Consider the following 24,325-nt stretch of genomic DNA (forward strand, 5'->3'; position numbering starts at 1 on the left):
TCAGCCTGCCGCTCCCTCCCTCATCAAGCTAGCGCTACACTAAAGGCCTCATAAGATGGGTGGACCTTGGTTCGAGTCCAGCTCTGCTGCTTCCAACTGGGTTTTTGTGGGAGCCCGTCTCTCACCCTGAGTCTTCTCTGTATGGGAGCTCAGCTCTAGAGGAGACCCCAGCCCAGAGAGGCCCACAGTCTCCCCACCATGCAGCCCCACACACCCATACAAAGACATCCCAAGCTGTAAGATTCTGAACTTTTATTTTCTGGCATGAAAAGTACAAATAATTAAACAATTCCATGTAAAAGTCTGTTACCGTGGCCAGGCCTGTAATCCCGGTAATAAATAGTCTAAACGCAACGCAAAGTGTTCTTGTTGGGTTCTTTTTTTGTTTGTTTTTTGGGTTTTTTTGTCTTTTTTTGTTTGTTTTTTATTTTTTTAAATCACCTCCAACATGGACTCTGTCGTGATTTGAAACCTTCCAAATAAGTAACAGGATGAAGGGAGGGCTGGGCTCACTCCCCACTGGCCCTGCCCCTGGCCCCCTCCCCAGGAGCCCTGGCCCAGCCTGCTGCTGGGGTGAGGGCTTGGCCTCCAGGGAGGGGGCCTGGCTGGGCTGAGTTCTGTGTTTTAGAAAAAGACGTCCCCTCCCAGTCTTGGGGGTGGCGGGGACCTAGGCCTCCATGGGGGGTGGGGAGGTTCCCCCTCTCCAGAGCCTAGCCTCCCCAGGGTGGGGGACAAACCCAGCCCTTATTGCTCACAAACGCCTCGAGCACGCTTCCCATGTGGGCACACGTGTTGGCGAGGGGTGGGGGGGGCGAGGGGGAAAGCCCCAAGAAACAGCAGGGGAGGGGGGGACCCCTGGGGGCTACCTGCCCTGCTGGAAGAAAGAGGGTGGTAGGACTCAAAACCACAAGAATAAATAGGTTCGTGTATCAAGAACAAGCTAGGGTCTTCACCAGCTAAATAGGACTGAAAAAATTCTCAAGACGAGCAAAAATTAACCCATGGAGACCTGGACGTTGCTGGCTGCGGGGCTGGCCACAGGGCCCGCACCCCGGCTGCCGCTCAGCTACCTTTACTGTTATTAATAATTATTACTTTAATGATTCCACTTCCCCTTTTTTTAAATAAATTAGGCATAACCACATCTCAGCAAAACTGAAAGAAAGAAAGAGAACACCATTGTTCCTTTAACTTGCAAACTGGATGAAGTAACAGAAATATACACAAATGTCTTTACAAGGCAACAGGGATAATAAATAGTTAACATAGCAATAAGTTAAAACTACAAGAAGCTAAATTCGGCAAAAAAGTACAAGAAAGTTAACTGGTGCCAGTTTGTCTTTTTTTTTTTTTTTTCTTTTTAAATCTGTGTGTTTTCTCTTTTTTTTGTCGCTTTTTGTTTTCTTCTGTTTATTTTTTGTCGATTTTTAATTTTTTTTCTTTTTTTTGTTCCTTGCAGCAGAAGCTCCACAGACGTTTAACACAAACACCAGGAGGGGTGGGGGAGAGAGAGCTGGACAGTCAGATGCGGCCACGGCCGGACACCAAACGCCGGGACACGGGAAAAGGCAACTAAAGCTAAAGTCGGGGTTTGCAATTCTCAGTTCTGACTGGGCCCGTTAAGGGGGGGTGTGAGGACTCTGGGGGGCCCTGGCCTCCAGCTTCTTTTGGATGTTTTTAAAAAGAATGAAAACTAGGGGGATGTAAAATCCAGACAGAAGCCAAGGCCAGGCCTGCGTCCACTGCCCTCACCAATCTGGAAAGACAGAAAACCCAACAAACCAAAAAGGGGTGACAAGTGGACGGGAGGGAATGCGGGGCAGGGCCCCCGGGCCCGTCCACCCTGGGCCTGGGCGGGCGTGGTGGGTGCTTGCTGTGGGGGAGGCGTGGGGTGGGCCAGCCCCTGGCACTGGGGGCCACAGCCTTGCCCAGGGAGGTTCAGCCCCAGGGACAGAGGGTCCTTTGGCCTCAAGTGTTTCTTGGGGGGAGGACTGCTCCCCGCCCACCATGACGCCAAAGTGAAACGAGGTATCGTGTGTCTGGATGCGTGGACGCTGTGTGGGCACGCCTGTGTTGGTGGGCGGCAGGGAGACCACTGATGACCCAGGAGGGAACTCTGCGGATACCTGGGGCAGGGCCGTGGCCCAGAGGGAGGAGGAAGGGTAGGGTGGATGGTGGGACCTGTGGTCTGGGCCTGACACTGCAGGTGTATCTGTGAGTCCACAGGTGTGTGTCTCCACACTCATATGTCCACGTGTGTCCATGGCACCTGGATCTGCATTCGTGGGACCCACACCCACACCTCCTCCTCTCCACCTGTCGGGGCCCCGGGAGTCCTCAGCTTGTCTGGGGTGTGTCTGTGTATCATGCGGCTGTGCGTCCCTGGGGTGTGAGTGTGGCCCCTGCATGGCTGTGTGGCTGGAGTTACTGCGTGGCCCTGTGGACCCCAGCCCGAAGCCCTGCTCCCTGGCCCCTGCCCCAGTTGGTAAACATAACCTGCCAAAATATTTTCTTTTTTTTTTTTTTTTTTTTTTTTTTTTGTCTTTTTTTTTGTGGTTTTGTGTGTGTGTGTGTGTGTGTGTGTGTGTGTTTTCAAGTTCAAGAATCCCCAGTAAAAATTCTCCACGAGGTCTTTTTCCCTTTTTACAAAAATAGAGTTTTTCTTTCCCTCCCACCCCCCCTTTTTTTTCCATTTTGTTTCTGCTTCCAGCCCCTCCCATTCTCCCCAAGCTCCACCAAGGGGCTCTGGGCCTGTGTGCCCACCCCTCCTCACTTTTCTCTTTGTTGGGGATTTTAAAACCTGTTCCCCTTTCAGGCCCTCTGAAATGTTTAGGGGTCCTGGACAAGGGGTCCTGGGGGAGAACCCCCAGTACCTCCCAAACCACCCATGGAGGGTGCTTGAGCAGTGGCGTGGAGGGCACATCTCTGCTTTCTTTTTAGCCGAAAAAAGAAACAAAAACCTTCGCCATGAACAAAACCAAGACGAGAGAGTGAACAGCCCAGCCTGGGTTGGGGGCAGGAGATGGAGTGGGGGATCCCAGGCACCCCCATTCCCGGTAGACCCTCCCGTCCCTGAGTGCTCACCCCTGTGGCTTCTGCAGGGACGTGGGGCCTCGTGCGTCCGTGGTCTGTCTGCTGTCTCTCTCGGGCCCCTCCTTTCTCTCTCTCTCTCTCTCTCTGCTGCCCAGGGAGGGGTGGGAAGGGCGGGCGGCGGCTCAGGCCTTGTGCTGTTTGCTGGTCTTGAAGGAGACCTGCAGCACGCGCTCGCCCAGGCGGTAGCCGTTGAGGCTGGCGATGGCCATGGCCGCCTCGTCGTAGTTGGTCATGGTGACAAAGCCGAAGCCCTTGCACTTGTTTGTGGTGAAGTCGCGGATGACCTTGACGTTGGTGACCGCCCCGAAGGGCCCGAACAGCTGCCACAGCACGCTCTCGTCCGCCTCGGGGGACAGGTTGTACACGAAGATGCACCAGCCGGCGCCGGCCGCCCCGCCCGACAGGCCCACGCCCGCGAGGCCGCTCATGCCATCGATGGCGATGGGCGAGAACCTGGCGATGAGCGACAGGGGACTACTTTGGGGGTCACGCGGGCTCTGCCCTGACCCCCAGCATGCCCCCCGACCCCGCTGTGACCCCCACATCGGTGGTTCCTGACCCCATAGTCCCTAACTGCCTGCCTTCTTCACCTCCAGCCTCACCGAGAGCCCTGTCTTGACCTCTGACCCTTCCTGATTCTGTGCCTCAGCTGCTGACCTGAGCCCTGATCTCCACCTCATCCCAAGGTCCTTGGCCTTGTGGGTCCTGACTGCTGACCTTCATCCTTCCCTTGATACTCCTTCCACTCCTGCCCTCGCTCAACCCTGACCTCACCCTGGCAATGGCCATGGCCACCTTGTTGAAGTTGGGTATGGTTACAAAACTGTGGTAACTGTTTGTTCACTGTCCCACTGGTCATCGGACCCCTCTACTTGGCTGGACGCCCACCCTGGAAGAGCACTGAGGGACATGGGCATGGACAGAGCAGCACCCTCCTGGGGGCAGCCTCTTTGGATCCTTGGACAAGGGGTCCACCTTGGCCCTCTGCCCTCGTTGGCCTTGTCCCAGCCAAGTCTGAGCACCAGCCCACACAGCTCCAGTTTCCTGCGGGGCTCCAGCACCCAACGCTGCACCGAGCCCACAGTCGGCGCTCACACAGCAGTGAGTGAGCCAGTGAATGAATAGTGGTGTCCACTGCCATCAAGTCAGCTCAACCTCAGCAGCCCCACACACGTGCAACAGAGGAAGCCCAGCCTGACCCTTTGCCCCTTCTGCTGTATCTCTGCTGTGTTTGGACCCACAACTGCACTTTGCACTCAAGTGAGCTTGCGGCATTCCTTGCAAGGAGATCTGATGGAATAGTCTGCAAGGAGCGAGCCCAAAGGCGGTGCCTCTCTGGTGGTTCAAATCCACCAGCAGCTCCCAACCCAATGGCGGGCAGTTCAAATCCATCAAGTGTCCCACAGGAAGAAGACGGGCAATCTCCCACATGGTTTACGGCCTCTGAAAACCCGCTGGAGGGTCGGCTCTGAGATTGTTCCGACTACAGGGAGTGAGTGACATTCTCTGCAGGGTCTCACACCCTCAGACAGGGCCAGAGGCGCTCAGCCTTGGCTACAGAGCGCTAATTGCTGGCTCCTTCCTCTCAACCTTTGCACGGGCTGTTCCTGCCTCCTCGAGTCCCTTCCCACTTGGCCCAGCATCCCGAGATCTCTCAGTGGTCTCCACCCTCCCTTCTCTTCTGCTTCCCTGCAGGCCCTGACGTGATTAATAACACCAGCACGGGGGCTACTTGTATTGAGTGCTCACTGTGCCCAGCACCGAGCTCGGGTGGCCTGTGCTTGCGTCAATCACGTCGTCGGCACGGGAACTTGGCCACACCGGAGCCCCAGCTCCAGCCAAGCACTGGCACACAGCACGCACTCAACAGCTCGCTAGGGAATAAGTCACAATGTCAGAGGTGCGGACTACGGGGACCTCAGGCCACCCCTGACCCCTGGGGGAGGTGGCATCCCGTGACCTTGGAGATGAACGAGGGAACCCTGAGTGAGAGTAACATCCTCACCTATGCTGGGTGGGAGAGGACGGAGAGGCCCAGTCCCTGTGCCCTGTGGGGTCTCCTCCCATCCTCTAGGTCACTCCCAGGGTGGCTCTGCTGCTCAGTGGGACCCCTACCCCTTCCAGGACTGAGGCTGTGGTCCTGAGGGGACCACCTAGGTGTGCCTGAGGCCTGGTCTCCTCACAGCCAGGAGGTTGGTCATCCTGGGGCTGGGAGTGGGGCACAGGTTGAGGATGCAAGCGAGGACAGGGGGCGGGGGCACTGTTACCTCTTGACTCCGTAGGCCATGTTGAGTAGATTGTCCAGCCTGTGAGGACAGAGGGGGTGGTCAGGCAGGGGCGGCCAGAGTCCCACCCCGGCCAGTGACGCCGCAGCAGCCTGCCTCCCCGCCCCCACTGCTTCTGCCACACGGCCCTGCCCCCGCCCGCCGCTCCCGGCTGGACACCGCCTGGCACGACCCGCTCTTGGCACCGCCTCCGCCTGCCCTGCGCTGCTGGCCGTGTCCTGTCCTCCCCTTCTGCCTGTGTGTCCCATCTGAGCCCGGGGATAATTGCTTTCCTAACAAAGGCGGCAGTAACACCACAGCCAGCTCTGGGGGACACTAGTAGGGGTTGTGGAGTGTAACTCCTCTCCACCACTCTGGGCCATAAGGGGCTCCCTAGACTGTCCCCATTTCCAACGCTAAGAACTCAGGGTTCTGGGTTCAAGCCTCTTCCATGCTGAGTCTGGCTGGCCAGAGAGACTCTCTGCCTTGGGGTCCCCATTTGTACCTGTGGAAAGCAAAGGCTGCATGCACTCCCCTCAGATCACTTTGCACAGTGAATAAGCGTGGGGAGCACACAGGGAACCCTTGGGTTGTGTTCTCTGGGGCACTGCTAACCACAAGGTCAAGGTTTTGAATCCACCAGCCTCTCCGCATCTGGACACCAGTGGGATTTTGTTTGTTTGTTTCTCAAATGTTAGCACGTGGTAAACTTGTTGCCATCAAGTCAATTCCAAATCCTGGCTCCCTATGTATTCAGAGGGGAGCAGCTGAGGGCAGCTTTTTCCAGCTGGGGCGTGTGAACCTTCACGGTGGTGGCCAGGCTCCATTCCTCTGCCCCACTCAGGGAATCTCTTAGCACCGCGAATACACTTATTAAATGTTTATGTTACAAAATAGAAACTCTCAGCCACACGCCTGGAAGAGGGGTAACGGGGTCTGGTCCCCAATTTGGAGACTCAAACTCTTCATGTTGGTTGTAGGAGCCGCACACATGTCATGACTGCTGTGCGCCCGGGCTGGGCCCAGCACAGTAGCCTTGGCACGTGGGTGCCATCCCCTCATCCCTCCACCCTGCGGGCACAGGGTTTCATAGATGGGGGCTGCAAGCCGAGAGCACCTGCCTGAGACCTGGGTGCTTTGGGTTAGGGGGTGATGGGCTCACCGAAAGCGCTGCGTCTGGTGGTGCAGGGGGCCAGCATAGCGCCGGGCGGACGACTGGTAGAGGTGAGTGAGCAGGGCCTGCCCTGTCTTCTGACTCGGGTTGTTGGCAAACTTGACCGTGATGGGCTCGGCCGCACCCAGTGGCTTCTGCCCATTCAGTCCTTTGATGGCCTCTTCGGCCTCGATCCTCTTGTCAAAGCGGATGAACCCCACACCCCGCGACACGCCTGCTGGGTATGATGGGGCAGTGAAGGTGCTGCCCCCTCACGTGGGACCCTTCCCACCCGCTTTCTGCCGCAGACTGAGGCCTCAAGGGCCTGCCTGACCTGTGACCTGGTCCACCAGGATGCGCGAGGTGATGATGCGACCGTACTGTGAGAACAACTGCTCCATCTCCTTCTGGCTCATGGTCTTGGGGAGCCCGCTGACGTAGAGGTTGGCATCCCGGATGGATGCAGAACTGGGTCTGGCATAGGACACCTGGAGGTGGGGGCCAGGGGGGCAGGATTAAGGGGCAGGCCTGCTTCATAGGTGGGGAGCGTGAGACCACTTCCAGATCACTGCTGGGTCACAGAGATGCCCTAACTGTCCACACAACAAGCATGCTGGAATGGGAGGGGACGTGGCTATGGTAGTTCATAACATGCCCTGTTGGCACTGAGTGGACACCCCTGGGTACACCTCCTCAGAGGCCTCTGCATCTCCAGTCTTCACTCTCTGGCTCTACAGCCCAGACACAGCCGTGTTCTGACTCCTTTGGAAAGTGGGCCAGGCCTGTGGGCCCTCCGCCTCCCTGCCTCTGCTCAGCCCCTTGGGGACACTTGTGCAGATGCATGGTTTTAACCACCATCATCCCGCAGGAGACACCCATCACCAGTCCTCAGTGAGGGCCTCTTGCCTGAGTGGCTCACTCAGGTGACCTCTGCCTCCCAGTGCCCCACGTGGGTGGGGTCTTTTAGATGCTCTGTGTCCTACTCCTGCCGGCCCCTGGCTGTCACAACTGTGCAGTCCTCTGGTGCTCAGGTCTCTGGCCTTGCAGTTGTGCTTGACCCTTTTTGTCTTAAGCAACATCTGATTCGCCATCTGTCTGGTTGTCTCCACCTTCCTCACCATGCAGAACTCACTACTTGTCCGCACTCCCACCATGGTCTCATGCAGTTTGCCTCTCCCCGCCCCCTTCACCCCTTGTCCCCACAGCAGGCAGTGACCACCTGGGGATCCCTTAGTCATGTCTCAGCCCACTCCACCTCAGGTCCCTGGTCATGCCCCGTCACCTCTGTGTCCTCACCTCTATCTACCCTCTCTCCCCCTTGCTCTCTTAGCTTCAGCCTCTGAGCACCCCAGAGCCTTTGCACTGTCTGTTCCCTCCGCCTGGGAACACTGACCACTGCCATTTTCAGTGGAATGTCCTCCCTGCTCCTGTCTCAATGGGCACCCCTCCCTTTCCTCTCTCCCAAAGCACTTCTCGCCTCGAATTAATACTGCACATCTCTCCTGTGAGGATTTGATCTCTGTCATTTATAAGGGTCCAGCTCAACAATGGAACTCTCTGCAGCTGTTTGGAAAATGGTGGACGTGTGTATTTATCTCCCAAACAGTAGTGAGCATTGTGGAGCCAGGGAAAGAAAAGTCCATTTACAAAGCAGCGTGCCTGTGTGACCCCATCTCATTATGTGTTTATAAAGGTCCTGAAAGAGTTGGAAGGACCAGCCCCCAAATGCCAAAGGGGTGACCCTTAGCATGGGGGTGGGGCTGCAGCATAAGCTCCCCTCCTCCTTTTTCTATCTTCTGTGTTTCTTTTTTAATTAACCTCTAGGCCAACAGGGGTCATTGGCAAGGGTTCAGCTTTTGTTCCCAGCAGTGAGCTGTCTGCCTGTATCACTTCATCAGAAGTAACTAATTATCGAATGAGCCAAGTAAAGGTGGGCTGGGGGCATAGGGGCTGAGGGTGCTCTTGGGGTGGGGGTGGCTTTGACTGACACAAAGCGGTGTGCACCTGGGGTCCTCACAGCAAGACAAGCCCAGGAGCTGCTATTAATTCTGCAATTAACACCTCCCTTAACCATGTATGAATTTGACAGGCTTCTCTCCCCTGAACTGTAACTTTGATGACAGAAGTCCTCCTGAAGAATCAGGTTTGGGGCAGGAGATAGGGACAGGGGGCCCTGCGTTCTCAGTGTGGCTTTGGGGGTCTAAGAGCAGCTGAGACACAGGTCTGCAGGGTCCTTCGTGTCCCTCTGCAGGAGGCTAACTCCTCGCGCACCCCTCGGCCTGGCGGGTGGCTCAGGCATTCAGGTCACAGCCTGCAGGAGCCCCCAGCAACTCAGTCACACGGGCCACCCAGCGCCACACGGCTCACAGCCACAGCGACCTGAGCCGTCAGGTGGGCCAAGTGGCTGCCGCATCACAGTGACACCCAGGGTCTCACGGGACGTGGTCAGAACCGCCACACCCCGGGGGACACACCTGTCCCACGCCACGGGAACTGTCACAGCCCCGGCTGGAGGCGCACACCACCTGTCAAACCAGCGCGGTGGACGGACAAACCACCGCGCCACCCAACAGCCAGACGGCACGTCACGGCGCAAGGCACGGAGCCACCAGCACGCCCAAGTCACAGCGCCTTACACGGAGACCCCTGCTCCACGCACACGCCCACGCACACAGGGAAACACACATGCGTACACGCACGTCAGCGACCACGCACACACGGGCACACGCACGTCAGCGCGCACGCGCTCACGCACACAGGGAAACACACATGGGAGCACACACACGTCCGTGCGCACGCGCCCACGGGAACACAAATGCGTACACGCACATCAGTGTCCACACATCCAAGGGCACACATGCGTACGCGCACGTCAGCGTCCACGGGCCTGCGCACACACTGGCACACGCATGCGTACACGCACGCACCTACGCACGCGGGCTTCCACGCACAGTTTGTTTGTGCACACGTGGCGGCCAGCTGGCTCTTAGTCTAGTCACTAGGTGCCGCGACCACTCACGCCCCAGGGCTTTCTGGGTCTGCTTGGTTGTGGAGGGGGGACCCGGTGAGGATCTGGCCCCACTCCGCCACAGGGAGAACAGATTCCTGCACCCCTGTTCCCACGTGAACTGGAAGCCAGATGGATGCCCCTCCCTCAGCCCTTCCCCCCCCCCCCCCCCCCGTCCAAGAGCAGACTTGTGGGTGGAGCCTAGACACCCCCAGGCGAACCTAGAGGGGGGGTTTCCATGGCTACCCCCCCAGGGAACCTGGGCTTGCAGGGTCCCAGCTGCAGATGCTACAAGGGGAGGGTGTGTTGCACAAAGGTAGAGGCCCCCCCATTCTACCCTCCCAGACCCTAATTAGACTCCAGATGGCAGATGGGCTCCACCCCGTCTATTTCCATGACAAAGGCAGGGACGGGGCTGCCCACTGGACCTTGGTCACTCTTGCCTGCCCTGCTGGGTACCTCCAGGGCCAGTTGATGCTCCAGCTCCAGACAGCATCAAGGAGGAGCAGTTAAGAGTCCCACTGACAGGTGAAGACACACAGGACCAGAGAGGAAAAGCCCTTGGTCCCAGGTGACCCAGCAGGAAGCCTTGGAGGAGAGCTTGCAGCTGCCCAGGGGAAGGAGAGAGGTGGGCGTGCAGGAAGAAGGGGAGGAGTGAGGGCTCCACAGTACTGACCTTGATGGTCTTGGTCTGCAGTTTGAGGCCATTGAGGGTGTTGATGGCTTTGTCAGCATCATTGGGGTCAGAGTAGTTCACAAACCCATAGCCGAGGCTCTGCCCTGTAGGTAGGACCAGGAAGATGACCTTTCTGCTTAAATCCCAGACTTGCCCATATCCTTCCAAACCCAAGCCTGAGAGGCCAGCCTCCCCCTCCCCCTTATCTGCCCCTCCAAGGTTTTACCTTTTCTCTCCCAACACCTTGAACCCATTTCAGTGTCTCACCTGCCCCCATAGCCCTTGAGACCTTCATCTAGGGTCACACCTGTCTCCCTATCACACAGAGTCCTACCTTCCCCCATCAACTCACCACCTGGAATAACACCTATCTTCCCTTCACACCTCAGACCCCTAGAGTCCCGTTTGCCCTAGTAATCTCACCTAGAACAACACCTGTTTCCACACCACATCTCAGACCCCAAGAGTCCTGCCTGCCCTCAACTTTCCACTGAGAATAACACCTGTCACCACATCGTCCCTCGGCCTGGCCCACTCCACCCCTCCATCTGGAAAGTCCTGTTTCCATAGAACCTATACTCTTAAAAAAAAAAAAAAAAGCACAACATACTTTCCCATCCTTGTGTTTTAGGTGAAAGTTTACATGGCAAATTAGTTTTCTACAATTAATGCACAAACTGTTCTGTGATTTCTCTCCGTTTGTATCCATCCTTCCGTATTTCCATCCCTCTAGTTTCCCTGCCCATTCTTGCCCTCTCCTCTTTGCTTCTGGGTAATTTGTTCTAAGGAGCACGTTTCTCACAGGTGTTGTTTTATATTTAATAGGCCACCTGTCCTCTGGAGGTGACCATTTCTTCTCACGTCTCTTCCTCCATCCTGCCCCACCCACCCCCACCCCCACAGCAGCCACACCTGTGATCTTGTCCCGCACCAACTTGCAGGACTCGATGTCACCAATGCTGCCAAAGAGACTCTTGAACTCGTCCTGGGTCATGTTCTGGGGCAGGTAGTTGACAATGAGGTTGGTCTTGCTGTCATCAGTGGCTCCGTTTGTACCAAGGAGTGGCCCGTTGGGCAGGGCCGGGCCTGCCGGGCCCCCCGCCACCTGAGACTCCATGGCCCCGAGTATCTGCTGGAGACAACAGGCCGCACCCGCTCACCGCCCAGCTCCCACACCATGACCACGGGGGCAACAAGGAGGGTGGTCAGTTGTTCATATCTAACATGGACTTGAACTTGGGGAGGATGTTCTTTTGGCAGTCTCTTGCATGGATTCAGCATCTACCAGCAGTATCAATATTGTGTTGACTGAGACAGACTAGGAAAAACAAACTAAGTGGTTAATGGACCTTTTTTAAAATCAGCTAATGGAAGCTCAATGGATCACATCAGCACATCAAGCCCTATAGTGCTAGGAGCTCTGTGGTAGCTAAGTGGTAAGGAATCATGCTGCCAATGCAAAGGCACACGGTTCAAATCCACAAGCCACACCCTGGGAGAAAGATGGGCAGTCTCCTTCCCTGCAATTAACTACCTCTGAAAATCCACTGAAGGGTCATCTCTGGGTCAATTCTGAGGGGTTGGTAAAGAACAACACGGTGCTGAAACACACTGTGGCTACAACAGAGTCACACTAATATCAGTAATCATGGTGGGAAATGGACGTACTGCAGTGTAGTCCGTTCTGACTCCGCACCCACCACCCTTCGCTGGGTTTCTGAGATGTAAGTCGTTATGAGAGAGGACTGGCCTTACGTCTCCCGCTGAGCAGCTGGTAGATTTGATTGACCTTTAGGTTAGCTGCACAACATAAAGGCACTATGCCACCAGGGCTCCTTTGATGTTGGTACAAGACCAGGCAACATTTCCTGTCTCATCTGTGGAGTCACCATGAAGCAGATTCAGTTCGGGGGCAATAAATGGTGCCTATGTCTCTGAGCTGGGCAAAGCACTGTACATGTGATTTTGTTGTTAAAAAAAAATTCTTAACATAAATACTACATATGCAAACTGTTGTCTGCTTCCTACCAGTGTGCTTTATATAGGATAGTAAAATGAGCACTGAGGTCTGCAGAATAAGAAAGAAAACTTTTTTTTAAATGAAGTGCTGAGTTTTGATTTACAACGATGGGAAAAATCAAAGTGATGAAGAATATGGTGACACAGCCAATTAATGGAATTGCTGTCAAGAAGTTGTACACCTGTAAAAAGTTGAATTGGAACCAGTTGTACGAGAAATATATTTACACACACACACACACACACACACACACACACACGAGACTTAAGAGCAGCTACTGAAGCTGCTTATGTGCCTCCGAGCACCTCCTGGGATTTGGTTTCTGGGTTTGGAGGTTCAGGGTCATGGTTTCATGAGACAGCCTAGTTAATTGCTTTAATAACATGTTTCGTGCTTTTGTTCTACCTGCCAGTTTGCTGCGTATTGCCTGAGGTATGAAAATCTCGAAAGGGGCCACCCAAGGCACAACATTTGGTCTCTATTCATCTGCGGCAATAGAGGAAGAGAGTCAAGAATAGGAGGAGGAGATAGAATATGTGGCTTACTGCCTCCATGAATTATCGCCTCCTTTGCCGTAAAATGAGAACTGGATGGTGCTTGGCTGTCATTACCGGATGTTTTGATGGAAGATTTTTTTTTAGAAAGACCCTGATCCAAAGGCAGATCATGCAAAACAGAATTCCAATTGCTCCTGGACTCTAGACTTTTTGGAGTTACGGAGGCTGGATTAACCCCTGAATCTATCGCCTTGAGATAATCTTTAAATCTTAAACCGAACATTTCCCCTGAAGTTTTTCAAAAAACCAGACATTTCAGCATTAGGCCCTTTTAAGAGCTCTCTCTGTGGGATCATGCTGACAACAGCAACTGGAAGATTGGTTAGGAACCGGAGGGGGTAGCGAATAAGTTAAGTAGGGAGGGACAACGCAGAAAAAGGAGAGAATGGTTGCAGAACTTGAATTCCACTGAACTGTTACATGGAGAAACTGTTAAATTAGTGTATGTTCTGCTGTGTGTGCAATCAGCAAACAACATTAATGATTTTTTAAAAATAAGTAAGGTATTTTTAGTACTTTACAAGTCCCTAAAAAACCTCTGAAGAGCTACTTCTTCCCTCCCATTAAAGGTAATTCATACCCTAAATGTGTTAAGTTTTTCTCTTGCTTCATGTACAGGTCGCCACAACTTTCTTAACTGAGCTGGTTTGGGGTTTCTGTGGTTAACATCGGTGTTATGGTGGTACTGTGGTTAAGGCGTTTGACTGCTGGCCAAAGAATTGGTGGTGTGAAGACATCAGCAACTCCGTGGTAGAAAGGTGAGTCAAGCCGGCTTCCATGAGGATTTACAGCCTTGGAAACATGACAGGGCGGTTCCACTCCTGTCCCACAGGGTTGCTGAATTAGGATCCGCTTAAGGGCAACAGGTGTTTGTTGTTTATGGCCAGCAGAATAACACTTGCAAATCATGATTGTTTTATTTCTTCATCTCCAGTCTATTATCGGGCTGCTAGCCTAAAGATCGTTGACTCGACTCCACCAGCTGCTCCCGTTAGGATTTGCAGAAAGGAAGCATGATAGAGGTTTGCCCTGAGTTGGAACCGACTTGAGAGCTGTGGGTCTGATCGTTTTGTGTTGAGCCTTTCGATTCCTTTTCTTGTCTGACTGCAGCGGCTACAGTGGGGTTTGTCGTTGTTGTTGTTGTTAGGTGTTCTGGTCATTGTGACAGTAGCCCTCTTAATTCTTGATGTTAAAGGAAGAGCTGGAAACCATTCACAGCTAAATAAGATCTTTGCTGGAAATTTTTTGTAGACAGTTTCTATCAGGTTAAGAACATTTTATTCCTACTAGTCTAGCAAACTTCTTTTTTTAAAAGGGATACTGAATTTTTTACCTCTACTGAAAAGAATATTTTTGTTTTGATATGTTATTATTAATTATATAATATGTTATTATTAATTACATTAATTTTCTAATATTAAAACCAATGTTGCATCCCAAGGATAAACCAAATCTAGTCATGTTGTAATTTTTTATTTTTTAATGGGATAGTTGTTGTTGTTGTTGTGTATCTTTGAGTTGGATCCAGCTGGCACAGGAGGAGATTGCCCCTCCTTCTCCAGAAAAGCATCTGGTAGATTCGAACTGTGTGCCTTTGGGATTGCAGTACAGTTTCTTGCCACTAGGCCACCTTGCTGTAATTTTATTTTTTATTATAAAATAATTTATTATTATTATTATTATATTGTCAAATTGGATCTGACTGGTACAGGAGGAAATTGCTCCTCCTTCTCCAATGAAGCATCTGGTGGATTTGAACCGTGTACCTCTGGGACTGCAGTGCAGCTTCTTGCCACTAGGCCACCAGAGCTCCCTCTGTTTTTGTTTTTGTTTTTTTAATTTTCTTAATTTTAACGAACATTTACAGAGATTCTGGATTTCCATTCATTCATTGTTGCACTTTTCTCCCTGCCCAGCTCTCCACCCCCCTTCCCCCAAGTTCACTCCTCTCTTTGAAAAGTAAAAGAAAAATTCTTTCATTGGTATATAATCCCCCCTGCACCCCTCCCACCACCCCGAGTACACTCTACTATGCAACCTTAATTCTGGACTCTTGTGATAACCATAATACCCTATCATACATTGCTTTTTAAATCATTCTCTCCCTCTGTTTTTTATTTTTAAGGGGTTTTTGTTGTTGTTGCTTAGGCTTTTTTACATCTATATATCCAAGTGAACATGCTATTTTATGTTTAATTCTCACAAAGACTCTAATTTTGTGTGTGTGTGTGTGTGTGTGTGTGTGTGTGTGTGTGTGTGTGTGTACCGTCAAACTGGACCTGACTGGTAAAGGAAGAAATTGTTCCTCCTTCTCCAGCAGAGCATCTGGTGGATTCGAACCTCTCACCTCTGGGATTGCAGTACCGTCTATACAATTCTTTAATGTTATTTTAAAAAGATTTTTAAAGTTAGGCTTTTAAAAAGAATTTTCTTTTAGTTGTAAAAAACCATCCACTAATTCAAGTTTCTACATGCATAATTCAATAACTGATTATATTCTCACCCTGTGGTCTCTTCTTGTGGTCTGCCCTGGGGATGTGCCCTGCACCTGGGCATGGGATCCCTGAGAGCAACACAGGTGGGATTCCTCCTGCACACCCCACAACAAGTTGAGATCTGGCTTTGGGGTCCATTTCACTTTGTTGATTTACACCCTGCCCTGTCCTATGCCCTTTTCATCATCTCTGACATACTTGAGCCCATTGATAAGAGTCAGTCACTCTTGTCAATCCATCTCATTGAGGCTTTCTTTTCTCTCAACGATCCTCCATGTTTCCATGATGTATTTTCCCAAGGATGTCTTTTCCTAAGGATTGACCCCTCCTGACAATAAGCCAAAGTATGCAAGACAACGTTCCACCATCCTTGCTTCTCAGAAGCACCTCCAAGGCATATTTGTTTGTTATTTTGGCAGCCCATGGGATATTAAGTACTCTTCTCCAACACTGTAATTCAAAGGCGTCAATTCTTCTTCTGTCATTTTTATTCATTTCCCAACTTTCATATGCATAGGAAGTAACTGAAAAGACCAGGGCTTGAATCAGGCACACCTTAGTCTTTAAACTGACATTGTTGCACTTTGGAGAAGTCCTTGACAGGAGATATTCCCAGTGCAACACATTTTTTAAATTTCTTAACTTCTAGTGTCAAGGGAGTTAACAGTGGATTTCAGCAAGATGTAACGGTTGAAAACATCAATCTTGTCTCCATCTATCATGATGTTGCCTCTTGGCCTAGTGGGAAGGATTTCTGTCTTCTTGATGCTGTGATATAATCCATGCTGAAGGCTATAGTCCTTGATCTTTTACAGCAAGTGTTTTAAGGTCTCACTTTCAGCAAGTAAATTTATGTCATCTGCATTATGCAGGTTGTTGATGAATCTTCCTCTGATCCTGATGCCACATTCTCCTTTATATAGTCTGGTTTCTCGAATTATTTGATCTTCATACAGACTGAATGGGTATGGAAAAATAGATATGGAAAGAGATACAGCCCTGACGCACACCTTTCTTGATTTTAAATTATGCAGTGTTCCCTTGTTCTGTTTGGACAACTTCTTAGTCTAAGTTTCACATGAGCACAAGGAAATGTTCTGGGATTCTCATTCTTCTCAATAAGTGGAAGGACTATGAATTTTTTTTTCCTTAGTAGGAAACGGGGGTGAGACTGATCCACGTCATTTACTATAGATGGAGGAAGGCAAGTCAGCCTGCATTGTCTTATTATGTCTTCCCTATGGTGACCAAATGATAAGAATCTGGGCTGCAATTCCAAAGGCACAGGGTTGGAATCCACTAGCTGTTCTTCAGGAGAAGGATGGGCAAGCTCCTCCCATGCAATTACTGCCTCTGAAAACCCACTGGAGGGTCAGCTATGGGTCAGTTCTGACTCGATGGCACACAACAATAACAACATAGCAGAGGTAAGGAGTTTTTGGGGTGTAGTGCATAATATATCAGTCAGCAGTTTGAATCTATCAGCCTGTTTAGGAGAAAGACTGACAGTCTCCACCCTTGATAGGTACCCCATGGAGGTATGAGTTGGAATCGACCCCACAGCAGTGAATTTATAGCCGAGCTGGCAAAGAGTCCTCACCTGAAAACACAAATCAGTTGTTGGGGTCCTCAGAGAGCACTGAACTGGGAAGTGATTGGAAACCACATCTAACTTCAGTAGGAAGACCACTGGGATCAACTTAGTAATGTCTGTCAAGGAGTCGTGGTGTCACAGTTGGTTAAGTGTTGGGTTGTTAAATGAAAGGTCAACAGTGTGAGCCGTCAGCTGGGCAGAGGGAGAAAGATGTGAGGCAGTCTCTTCCCATTGCCCTGAGTCAGAATTGACTCGTCAGTGAAATTGGTTTGGCCAGGGCTGAGGAATTAAAAATAGGCAGTGGGTACATACTCCCTCAGCCAGCCCTGCCGGTGTACCAGGCACTGTGTAAAGTCTTTCCCTCTTTACATCAACACTGACAACAGTTTCGCTTGTTTGTTTAATTTTCACTTTACAAGTTAGAAACTTGAGGTTTGAAGGTAATGAAACAAATTTGCAGAGATCATGCAGCACATAAATAGTAGGACAGGATTTATATATGAATTGGGTGGTGGTTTTGTTTTTAAATTATTTCCTGCCTGGATTTTCAACGTCAAGTGTCAATCAAGGCGAGTTCCAGCTCCAGTGCTTCCCAGCTGTGTGTCCTCAGATACACCACTTAACTGTTTCTGGACCTCTGCTCCACTTTGCCACAGACTCCAAGTTACTGGCACAGTGGGTTGGGAAAGGATCTAAAGCTAAACTTGGATATAGCTAAAATTGTTCTGAGATCAGCTAGTAATGTCTGCTGTGGCACTGTCATGGGAAATGGAAGCAGGTTGGTCATGTTCAACATCCCTGCCTCAGAACACTGATTTTAATAATTGTTTTTTGATTTTGGACACCGCAAGCGACTCGACGGCACATAACAACAACAACACCACCAGGCACGGGGCACTGTGTGAAACATTTCATTTATTCCTCCCAGCAATCTCAGAAGGCATAGAATGCATTCTTTAGTTGAGGAAATGGAGCACAGAGATTTAGGAGGTATGAATGTCTCCCCACCCCCATTCAATTCTGGGTCTGTTTGTTTGCAGAACTGAGTTTAATCACAATGGAAGACACACTATATATCCTGAGGAGTGATCTCAGCTCTTCCTTGGCCTTCGCTTTCTCTCTGCCTTAATAGAAGGGATGGTATCCAGGGTCAGATTGTAAAGACGGCACAGGATCAGGTAACATTCTGCTCCTCTGTGTCACGTCGGTATGAGCCAGAGCTGACCTTATTATGGCAATTAACTACAGCAACAACAGAGGGTCAGCTTCCTGCAGTTGCAGTTGGATGAGTGCGTCTACCTGAAGTCACATCCAGGCTGAGCAGAAATGCAAGCTGGATGGATTAGCAATGTTTGCCATGGGTGCTGCTGCTGCAGCTTCTGTGCACAGGTCCCACAGAACTACAGCCCAGTTTCATAACTTCAGTGTTTTCCTAATGACCAAGGCCATGAAAGGTGCCAGGCAAAATTCTCCATGTAACATTTTTCCATTCAATTCCTCTAAGGTTGATTGTTATGAAACTCTTCTCCAAGTAAGACGAGGATACCGAGTCCAAACTGTAGGTTGAGAATTCAAAGACAGGATTTTGATTTCAAGCTCGTGTTCCTAACAAAATGATCAATAATAATAAAAGTCATAAGAGCTAAGAGAACCAAGGTACTTACTCTGTACCCTGCCCTGAATCAATGTCACTGAGTCATTCGACTTGCCCCTATGTACTAGCCACAGGTTCCACCCTCCTGTCTCCTCTCTGGGTCTCTGTCTCTCCATTAAAGGTGTGGCATAGAAGGCCCTCATGGACAGAGACGAATTTTTAATTTCCACCCAGGCTCAGGAAGATGGAATTCGGTGACTGGTTTGTATGATCTGCTGTGAAAAGTCTAATAAGCAAACATCAGGGTGCAAGCCATCAGCTCAGGATATCACAGTCAGTCACTGTTCACAAAAGTCATAAAAACACCAGAAATCTTTCATGAGATGAACTGACACACAGCCTCGACAATGGACCCCAACATACCGATGACCTTGAGGATGGCATGGGACAAGACAACATTTTATCCGGTTGTACATGAGGTCACCATGGGTTATAGAGCTCACTTGGAAACACTTAACAACAACCATTACGTGCTGAATGTGGAGACAAGTATTTCAAAGGCAAAATTTTCACTTTTTCACAACCACACTGAGAGATGGGAAGAGGGGAGGGTCTTCTGCACTTCTCACATGGAGAAATGGAGGGTCAGAGAGATGTGCGGCTTGCCAAGGGTAATAGGAGAATGTGGAAGAATCAGATTTTGATCCCAGGCCATTTGACTCCAGAATTAAGGAGTGTTCGCTCCCTAATGCTGACCGCCGACCCCAGGGAGCTCTGGTGGAGTAGTTTGTAGGGAAGTTGCACTGCTAACTCAAAGGCAGCCCCGCCCCAGTGATTTGAATCCACCAAGGGGGAGAATATTTACAACTTCCGGTAAACCCGCAGAAGGGTCAGCTATGGGTTGGTTCTGATTTGATGGCATTGAGTTTGGAGTTGTTTTTTTTAATGCTGTCCCAGCTAGGATGCACTTAAGAGGTGATAGGAGCAGCCAGACCTGGGATCTTGAGGACTGACCTACCTACCAATCCCACCATCATCCCATCTCCTCCTCATCTGAGCTTGAGCATAGCAACATCAATGTTGAGTTTCCTCCTCAACTGAGTCGACTTGGCTGAGCTTACAATGGAGATCAGGTTGGTAGAAGGTACATAGGTCCTGCCTGAAGCAAGGAGATCATGAGACCTTCAAGGGCTGGCCTAGACAGGGGATGGAAGGGTGAGGTCAGAAGTGCAGAGGCTAGCTCAGAAGGGGACAGATGAAAACAAGGTGCACTTCCTTCCTCTCACTGGCCTGCTGGCCGAGTCAAGCCCTCAGCCTCCCCTCTCTCCTCTCTGAACCCTGCTTTCCTCGCTCCTACCCAATCTTTGTCCATGAAGTCACAGAGCACACACAGAGCTGGCATGTGGCATTTCCAGCAGTGAACACACCTGAGGCGTTGCACACTCCTCTTGCATCTGACCTCATTGACCCCAACTGCATCCCCTAGCCTCAGTCACAGCTGACAATAGGGCATTGAATGGCACACATGCTGAGGATGAGCCACCACGTGGCACCTCTGTCCGTCCCCCTTCCTGCAAGGCCTTCTCTAGTCTCAGTTTGCGCTCTTTCTCCCCTTCGGATGGCTCAGCCTGAGTGTGTCTCAGTGGGAACGGTCAGGCTTCCAAGGCCCTTGTGTGACCTCAGACCACACCCTGTCTTCTTTGTGCATCAATTTGCCTTTTCCCTCTTGTGTGGGAAGGAATGAGAGGACGCCTAGGAAGAGCCAGGATGTTGTAGGGGTGTGGAGGGGCTTCACCTAAGGAAGTCACATTCTGTCTATCAGACCTAAGTGAGCAGCTTGGGGTCCAGGAAGGGGAAGGGGCTGGTGACTGTGAGGAGGTGAACACCGCCAGGTATCTTAGAGCCAGGTGGGCGGGTCCCAGGGTGCAGGAAGGGAGAGGCCCAAGGGTGGGAGTGCTGCGCATCCCCCCCCAACACTGTATTAGACCCACCTCGAAAATGAGGCCCAGAAAGAGACACAGTACTCAGATGCACAGGGAGAGATAGGAAGAACGGGAGAAGGAGGCCCGGGCGCCGGGACCAGACAAAGGACGCGCGACGGCGCGGGGAGCGAGTCGCGCGGCGGGGGCGAGGGCGGAGCCGGGGCGGGGTCAGGAGTGGCCAGCCCCGCCTCTGGGATCCGCCCGGCCTGCAGAGTGGAAATCCGAGGGTTCGGGCGAGGCTGGCCCCTGGGGCCCTAGGAGGCGTGGCCTCCATGGGCGTGGAGGGGCGTGGCAAGACAGGGCGTGGCCGGCCAGGCCGGGGCCGCGAGCTCGGGAGCTGACCAGCTCCGGGGCTGCTGAAGGTGCGGGGCGCGGGGCGAGTGGCGCGGGCCGGCGGGCGTACTCAAGGTCACCCCGCGGCCCAGAGCCCTGGCAGGGCGGGCATCTCGGTCCCAGTCAAGGGGACTGCTTCAGGCCTCAATTCCATCTCCCGGGAGGCAGGGGCCCAGGAGCCCGACGAGCCCTCCCCTCCACCCCCCGCTACCCCGCCCGCGAGCCTTCCCCTCCCCTCCCCCTTCCCGCAGCCCCAGGCGCCCGCGCGAGGCTACCGCCCGGGAAGAAACACCGAGAAACAAAGGGACGCGGCGGCGGCAGCGGCGGGCCCGCGGGGCCTCCAGGCGCGCCCCCACCCCTCCCCGCTTGCCGCAAGGTCGTCGGGCTCGAGGACGAGACGCCCGGCTCCTGGGCGCGGCCGAGTCTCGGGGCGCGCTATCCTACGCCACCCTCCTCCCGGGGGCCCTCGGGGGACCCCCTGTCCGCCTTGGCCTGTCCCAGCATTAGTGATCGGGGGTGGGGGGGCCCTGCGTGGTCCGGGCCTGGATGGAGACGGCATCCTCCGCCTCTGCGGCCCCTCCCCCATCAGGCTAGCTTTGGGGAGGTGGGCAGTTTCGCCTCCAGGGCCGCGTAGGAATCCCTCTGAATCGCAACCCGGCTCCTCAAGGGCTTGAAAGTATCCTCAGCACCTTGGGCGCGGCCCTGCCCACTCTCGGGCCCCGCGGCTCGGTCCTACCGCCCCCCCCCACCCGGGCCTAGCTAGGCCTGGTCCTACCCCCCCACCTCCATCTCCATGGAACCTGGGCCCGATCGCTGCCGGCCCAGGCTCTCCCTGGGCGACAGGAGAATACCTACAGTGACCATTCTTGTGTGCCCAGCGGGCGCGGTCCGTGTAGAGGGCGGCTCCGAGGGTCGTGCACTCCGGCGGGGGGGCGCCTGATGCTCACGCCGGGGCCCGCCCGGGCGGCCTCTGGCGCGGTGGCTGCAGAGGCAGTGGTGGAGGTGGCGGCTCCCTCGAGGGCCGGGACGGGCCCGAGCCCCGGGCCACGGGCGTCTACGATCTGGCCTCGGGGTGGCCGGCGGGCAGCAGGAGATGGAAAGAGGGCGCGGGGTTAAGGATGCCCCTTGAGCGGCCCCGAGGGGCCCGGGGAGTTTGCTATTCTTGACAGAAATCCCAGCGCTCTGTCCAGTCACTATCGGCCCCCCCCCGCCCCGGCCCGGCCTGTCCAGTCCTTGGGTGCTCAGTTCTCTGCCCTCGCCCGCCCTCCCTCCCTCCCGCTGCCCGTGCTGCGCGCTCCGCGCTCTGGACCGCGCCGCCGCCGCCCCCAGCCCTTTATAGCAGCAGCTGCCAGCGCCGCCGTTGCTTATTGGCTGAAACGCTCGAGCCCCGCCCCCTCGCGGCACCCGACGGCGCGGCAGGTGGAAAGAGAGCGCGCCCACCTCCAAAAGGGCATCCTAGGCCTCCGATTGTCACATATCTGTCCCACCCGCCTCAGCAGATCCTACCTCGGAGCCCCTTCTTGGGTGGGCTCTCTACTGTGTTAACCTGGCAGGTGTCCCTCTTCTGTCCAGCACCTGCTGTCCCTGAGATTTTGTCCACAAGGCTGGAAGAGTACATGAAACCAAGACTTAAATAGGAGGCTCCACATTTAAAGACATCAGGTTTAGCGCTTCAAACCACTGGAGTGCATGGCTCATGATTGAGGTCTTAGTCTGATCCTGGAACCCTGTGGATTTTTAAGAGTAAGCTAGATGTCTCTTGGGTTCAAAAGGTGGAAATTGGCATCCCACAGTGCAGAGGAACTCTGAAGGGGAAAAGTGGCTTGGGAAGCAGGCTTCTCCAAATTCTCCTTGGCACCCTGAAACCTCGAAAGGCCGTGGAGCCTCTCGGATTCCATACAACTCAGGTGGGCTGATCTGTCATACAAATATTCTGCTTTCTCTGTTCATGTTTGTTCTCCCTTAACTGTGAAGTCATCTCTCTTTGTGATATGGGATCTGGTCTCTCTAAGGTGATGGAGGTTAATGCAAGCTTATTTAGTGCGAGGACAGATGGACTTATATATTTGGAGGCTGGTGCTGGGCACGGGATGCGTTCACACCCAGGCAGGCGGGGAGCGACTTCAAGTTTGGTTTCAGCACCATAGACAGCAGTCCGACGGGCGCAGTCGAGGGCCCTACCGGTGGACAGGTTAGCCAGAAACCCCCTAACCCTCGAGTCGTAGCCTCTACTTTATCTTCGTCCCGGCATGTCCCCACACATTTCGGACTCTGTCCCAGGATGCTATTAAACCCAGCGAGGAGAAAGTCGTTTGGCCAATCATGGACGGCCCTCGGCAGGACCAATGGCAGGAAGATGCCTTGGAGATTGAACCAATCAGAGCGAGCGCAGCAGAGGGCGCTGCCAGGAGAGGGCAGGCCAATCATGGTGGCCCCTCGCTCGACATGCTGACCCTCGGTTGGCTCGGCCTAGGTTCACTAGCGCAGGTCAGTCTGTACGGACAACCGACTGCTGTTCCTTACTCCTCCTGATCGGACGCTGCGTCAGGAGGGGGGCTACTCCTGGGCACGCAGCCTGGGCTGCGGTTCCTATGGCAACTGCCGGCTCCTGTTGTGGGCTGTGCAAGGGGGTGGGGAAGCAAAGAGGACAGAGCCTGGAGGGTGGTGGGTGACCCCAGCCACCCCTCCTTTGTGATTCTTCCCTCCCCGTCCAAAGCGGAAAACAGGGCCCGACCCCCGGGGCTGGTGAGGCGCCTGGAGGGCCAGTCTCCGTGAGGCGCCACAGGGCTCCCCGGGGCACGTGCCCAGGCTCGCGGCTGCCGTCCCCAGGGTCACATGGCTGTGGTCACTCAGGGCCACGCGGCTCGAGCGCCATCTGGCGTCTGTAAGAAGCTTGGGGGTAGTGTAGCTCCTGGTGGCCAAGGGGAGGTGGTGGCCTCAGCATCCTACAGGAAACTGGGCCAGAGGGGTCCATCCTGGCTGTCAAGCCATGCCCCTTTCAGCTCCAGAACAAGCTGAGCCAGTTCTCCTACGGGGCCTTGGTCCTCCTGCCTCAGGGATGGGTCTTCTTGGTCATTCCGGTCTCTGTGCAAATGCTACCTCCCCAGAGGGGTTCTCCCTAAAACTCTTTTCTGCATGGCACTTGTCACTAGCTGTAACTGCCGTATTTAGGAATTCAGTGAGCGTCTTCCCAAGTTGTTCCTGAGCTTTTTGGAGGGAGTTTACTGAGAGTGCCCTGAGAGATTAGGACTGTTGGTAAATCCCGTCCAGTTGGCTTTTCAGAGGCTGTAAATCGTGTGGGAGGCTGTCTGGTGGACTCGAACTGCCTGCCTTTGGGTTAGCAGCACAATTCCTTATCCACTAGGCCACCAGAACTCCCTGAAAGGTTAGGACTAGGCCTTGGGATCTTGGCCTGAGCTGGCGGGAGGTGATGTATGGGGTACTGGTGACTACGAACTGTAGAGACGTGCCTGTCCAGCTGTGAAGCACCCCTCACAGTCAAGAGGCAGCAGGCGGGCTTCTGCATCTGCTCAGGAAGGGACCAGGCTGGAGACTGA

The 24,325-nt window shown here is 53.3% G+C and overlaps 1 protein-coding gene across 2 annotated transcripts; it reads right to left on the reverse strand.

The window, feature by feature from the left end:
* Positions 1–2,577: 2,577 nt before the first annotated feature.
* ELAVL3 (ELAV like neuron-specific RNA binding protein 3) lies at positions 2,578–21,873 on the reverse strand. Of its 2 annotated transcripts, XM_006898796.1 has the most exons (7): positions 21,624–21,873; positions 11,106–11,322; positions 10,194–10,297; positions 6,845–6,998; positions 6,520–6,745; positions 5,361–5,399; positions 2,590–3,546 (listed from the first exon to the last, which is right to left on the reverse strand). In XM_006898796.1, exons 1-7 carry the CDS (start codon positions 21,630–21,632, stop codon positions 3,216–3,218), a joined length of 1,080 nt encoding a protein of 359 aa, XP_006898858.1. In that variant the 5' UTR covers positions 21,633–21,873; the 3' UTR covers positions 2,590–3,215. The 2 variants fall into 2 exon arrangements, with proteins under 2 accessions (XP_006898859.1, XP_006898858.1); XM_006898797.1 differs by lacking the exon at positions 21,624–21,873 and having other exon boundaries at positions 2,578–3,567; positions 11,106–11,319.
* Positions 21,874–24,325: the final 2,452 nt, after the last annotated feature.

This window comes from Elephantulus edwardii, unplaced genomic scaffold (genome assembly GCF_000299155.1).
Source record: "Elephantulus edwardii isolate Elephantulus edwardi_28Jun2011 unplaced genomic scaffold, EleEdw1.0 scaffold00237, whole genome shotgun sequence".
Taxonomy (NCBI): Eukaryota; Metazoa; Chordata; class Mammalia; order Macroscelidea; family Macroscelididae; genus Elephantulus; species Elephantulus edwardii.

Excerpts from the sequence above, each read along its gene's own strand:
- ELAVL3 (XM_006898797.1), bottom strand. The coding sequence starts at position 11,310 with ATGGAGTCTCAGGTGGCGGGGGGCCCGGCAGGCCCGGCCCTGCCCAAC. Across the intron at positions 6,999-10,193 it reads TGCAGACCAAGACCATCAAG|GTGTCCTATGCCAGACCCAG; the intron begins GTCAGTACTGTG and ends CCCCACCTCCAG. Across the intron at positions 6,746-6,844 it reads CCTGGTGGACCAGGTCACAG|GCGTGTCGCGGGGTGTGGGG; the intron begins GTCAGGCAGGCC and ends CATACCCAGCAG.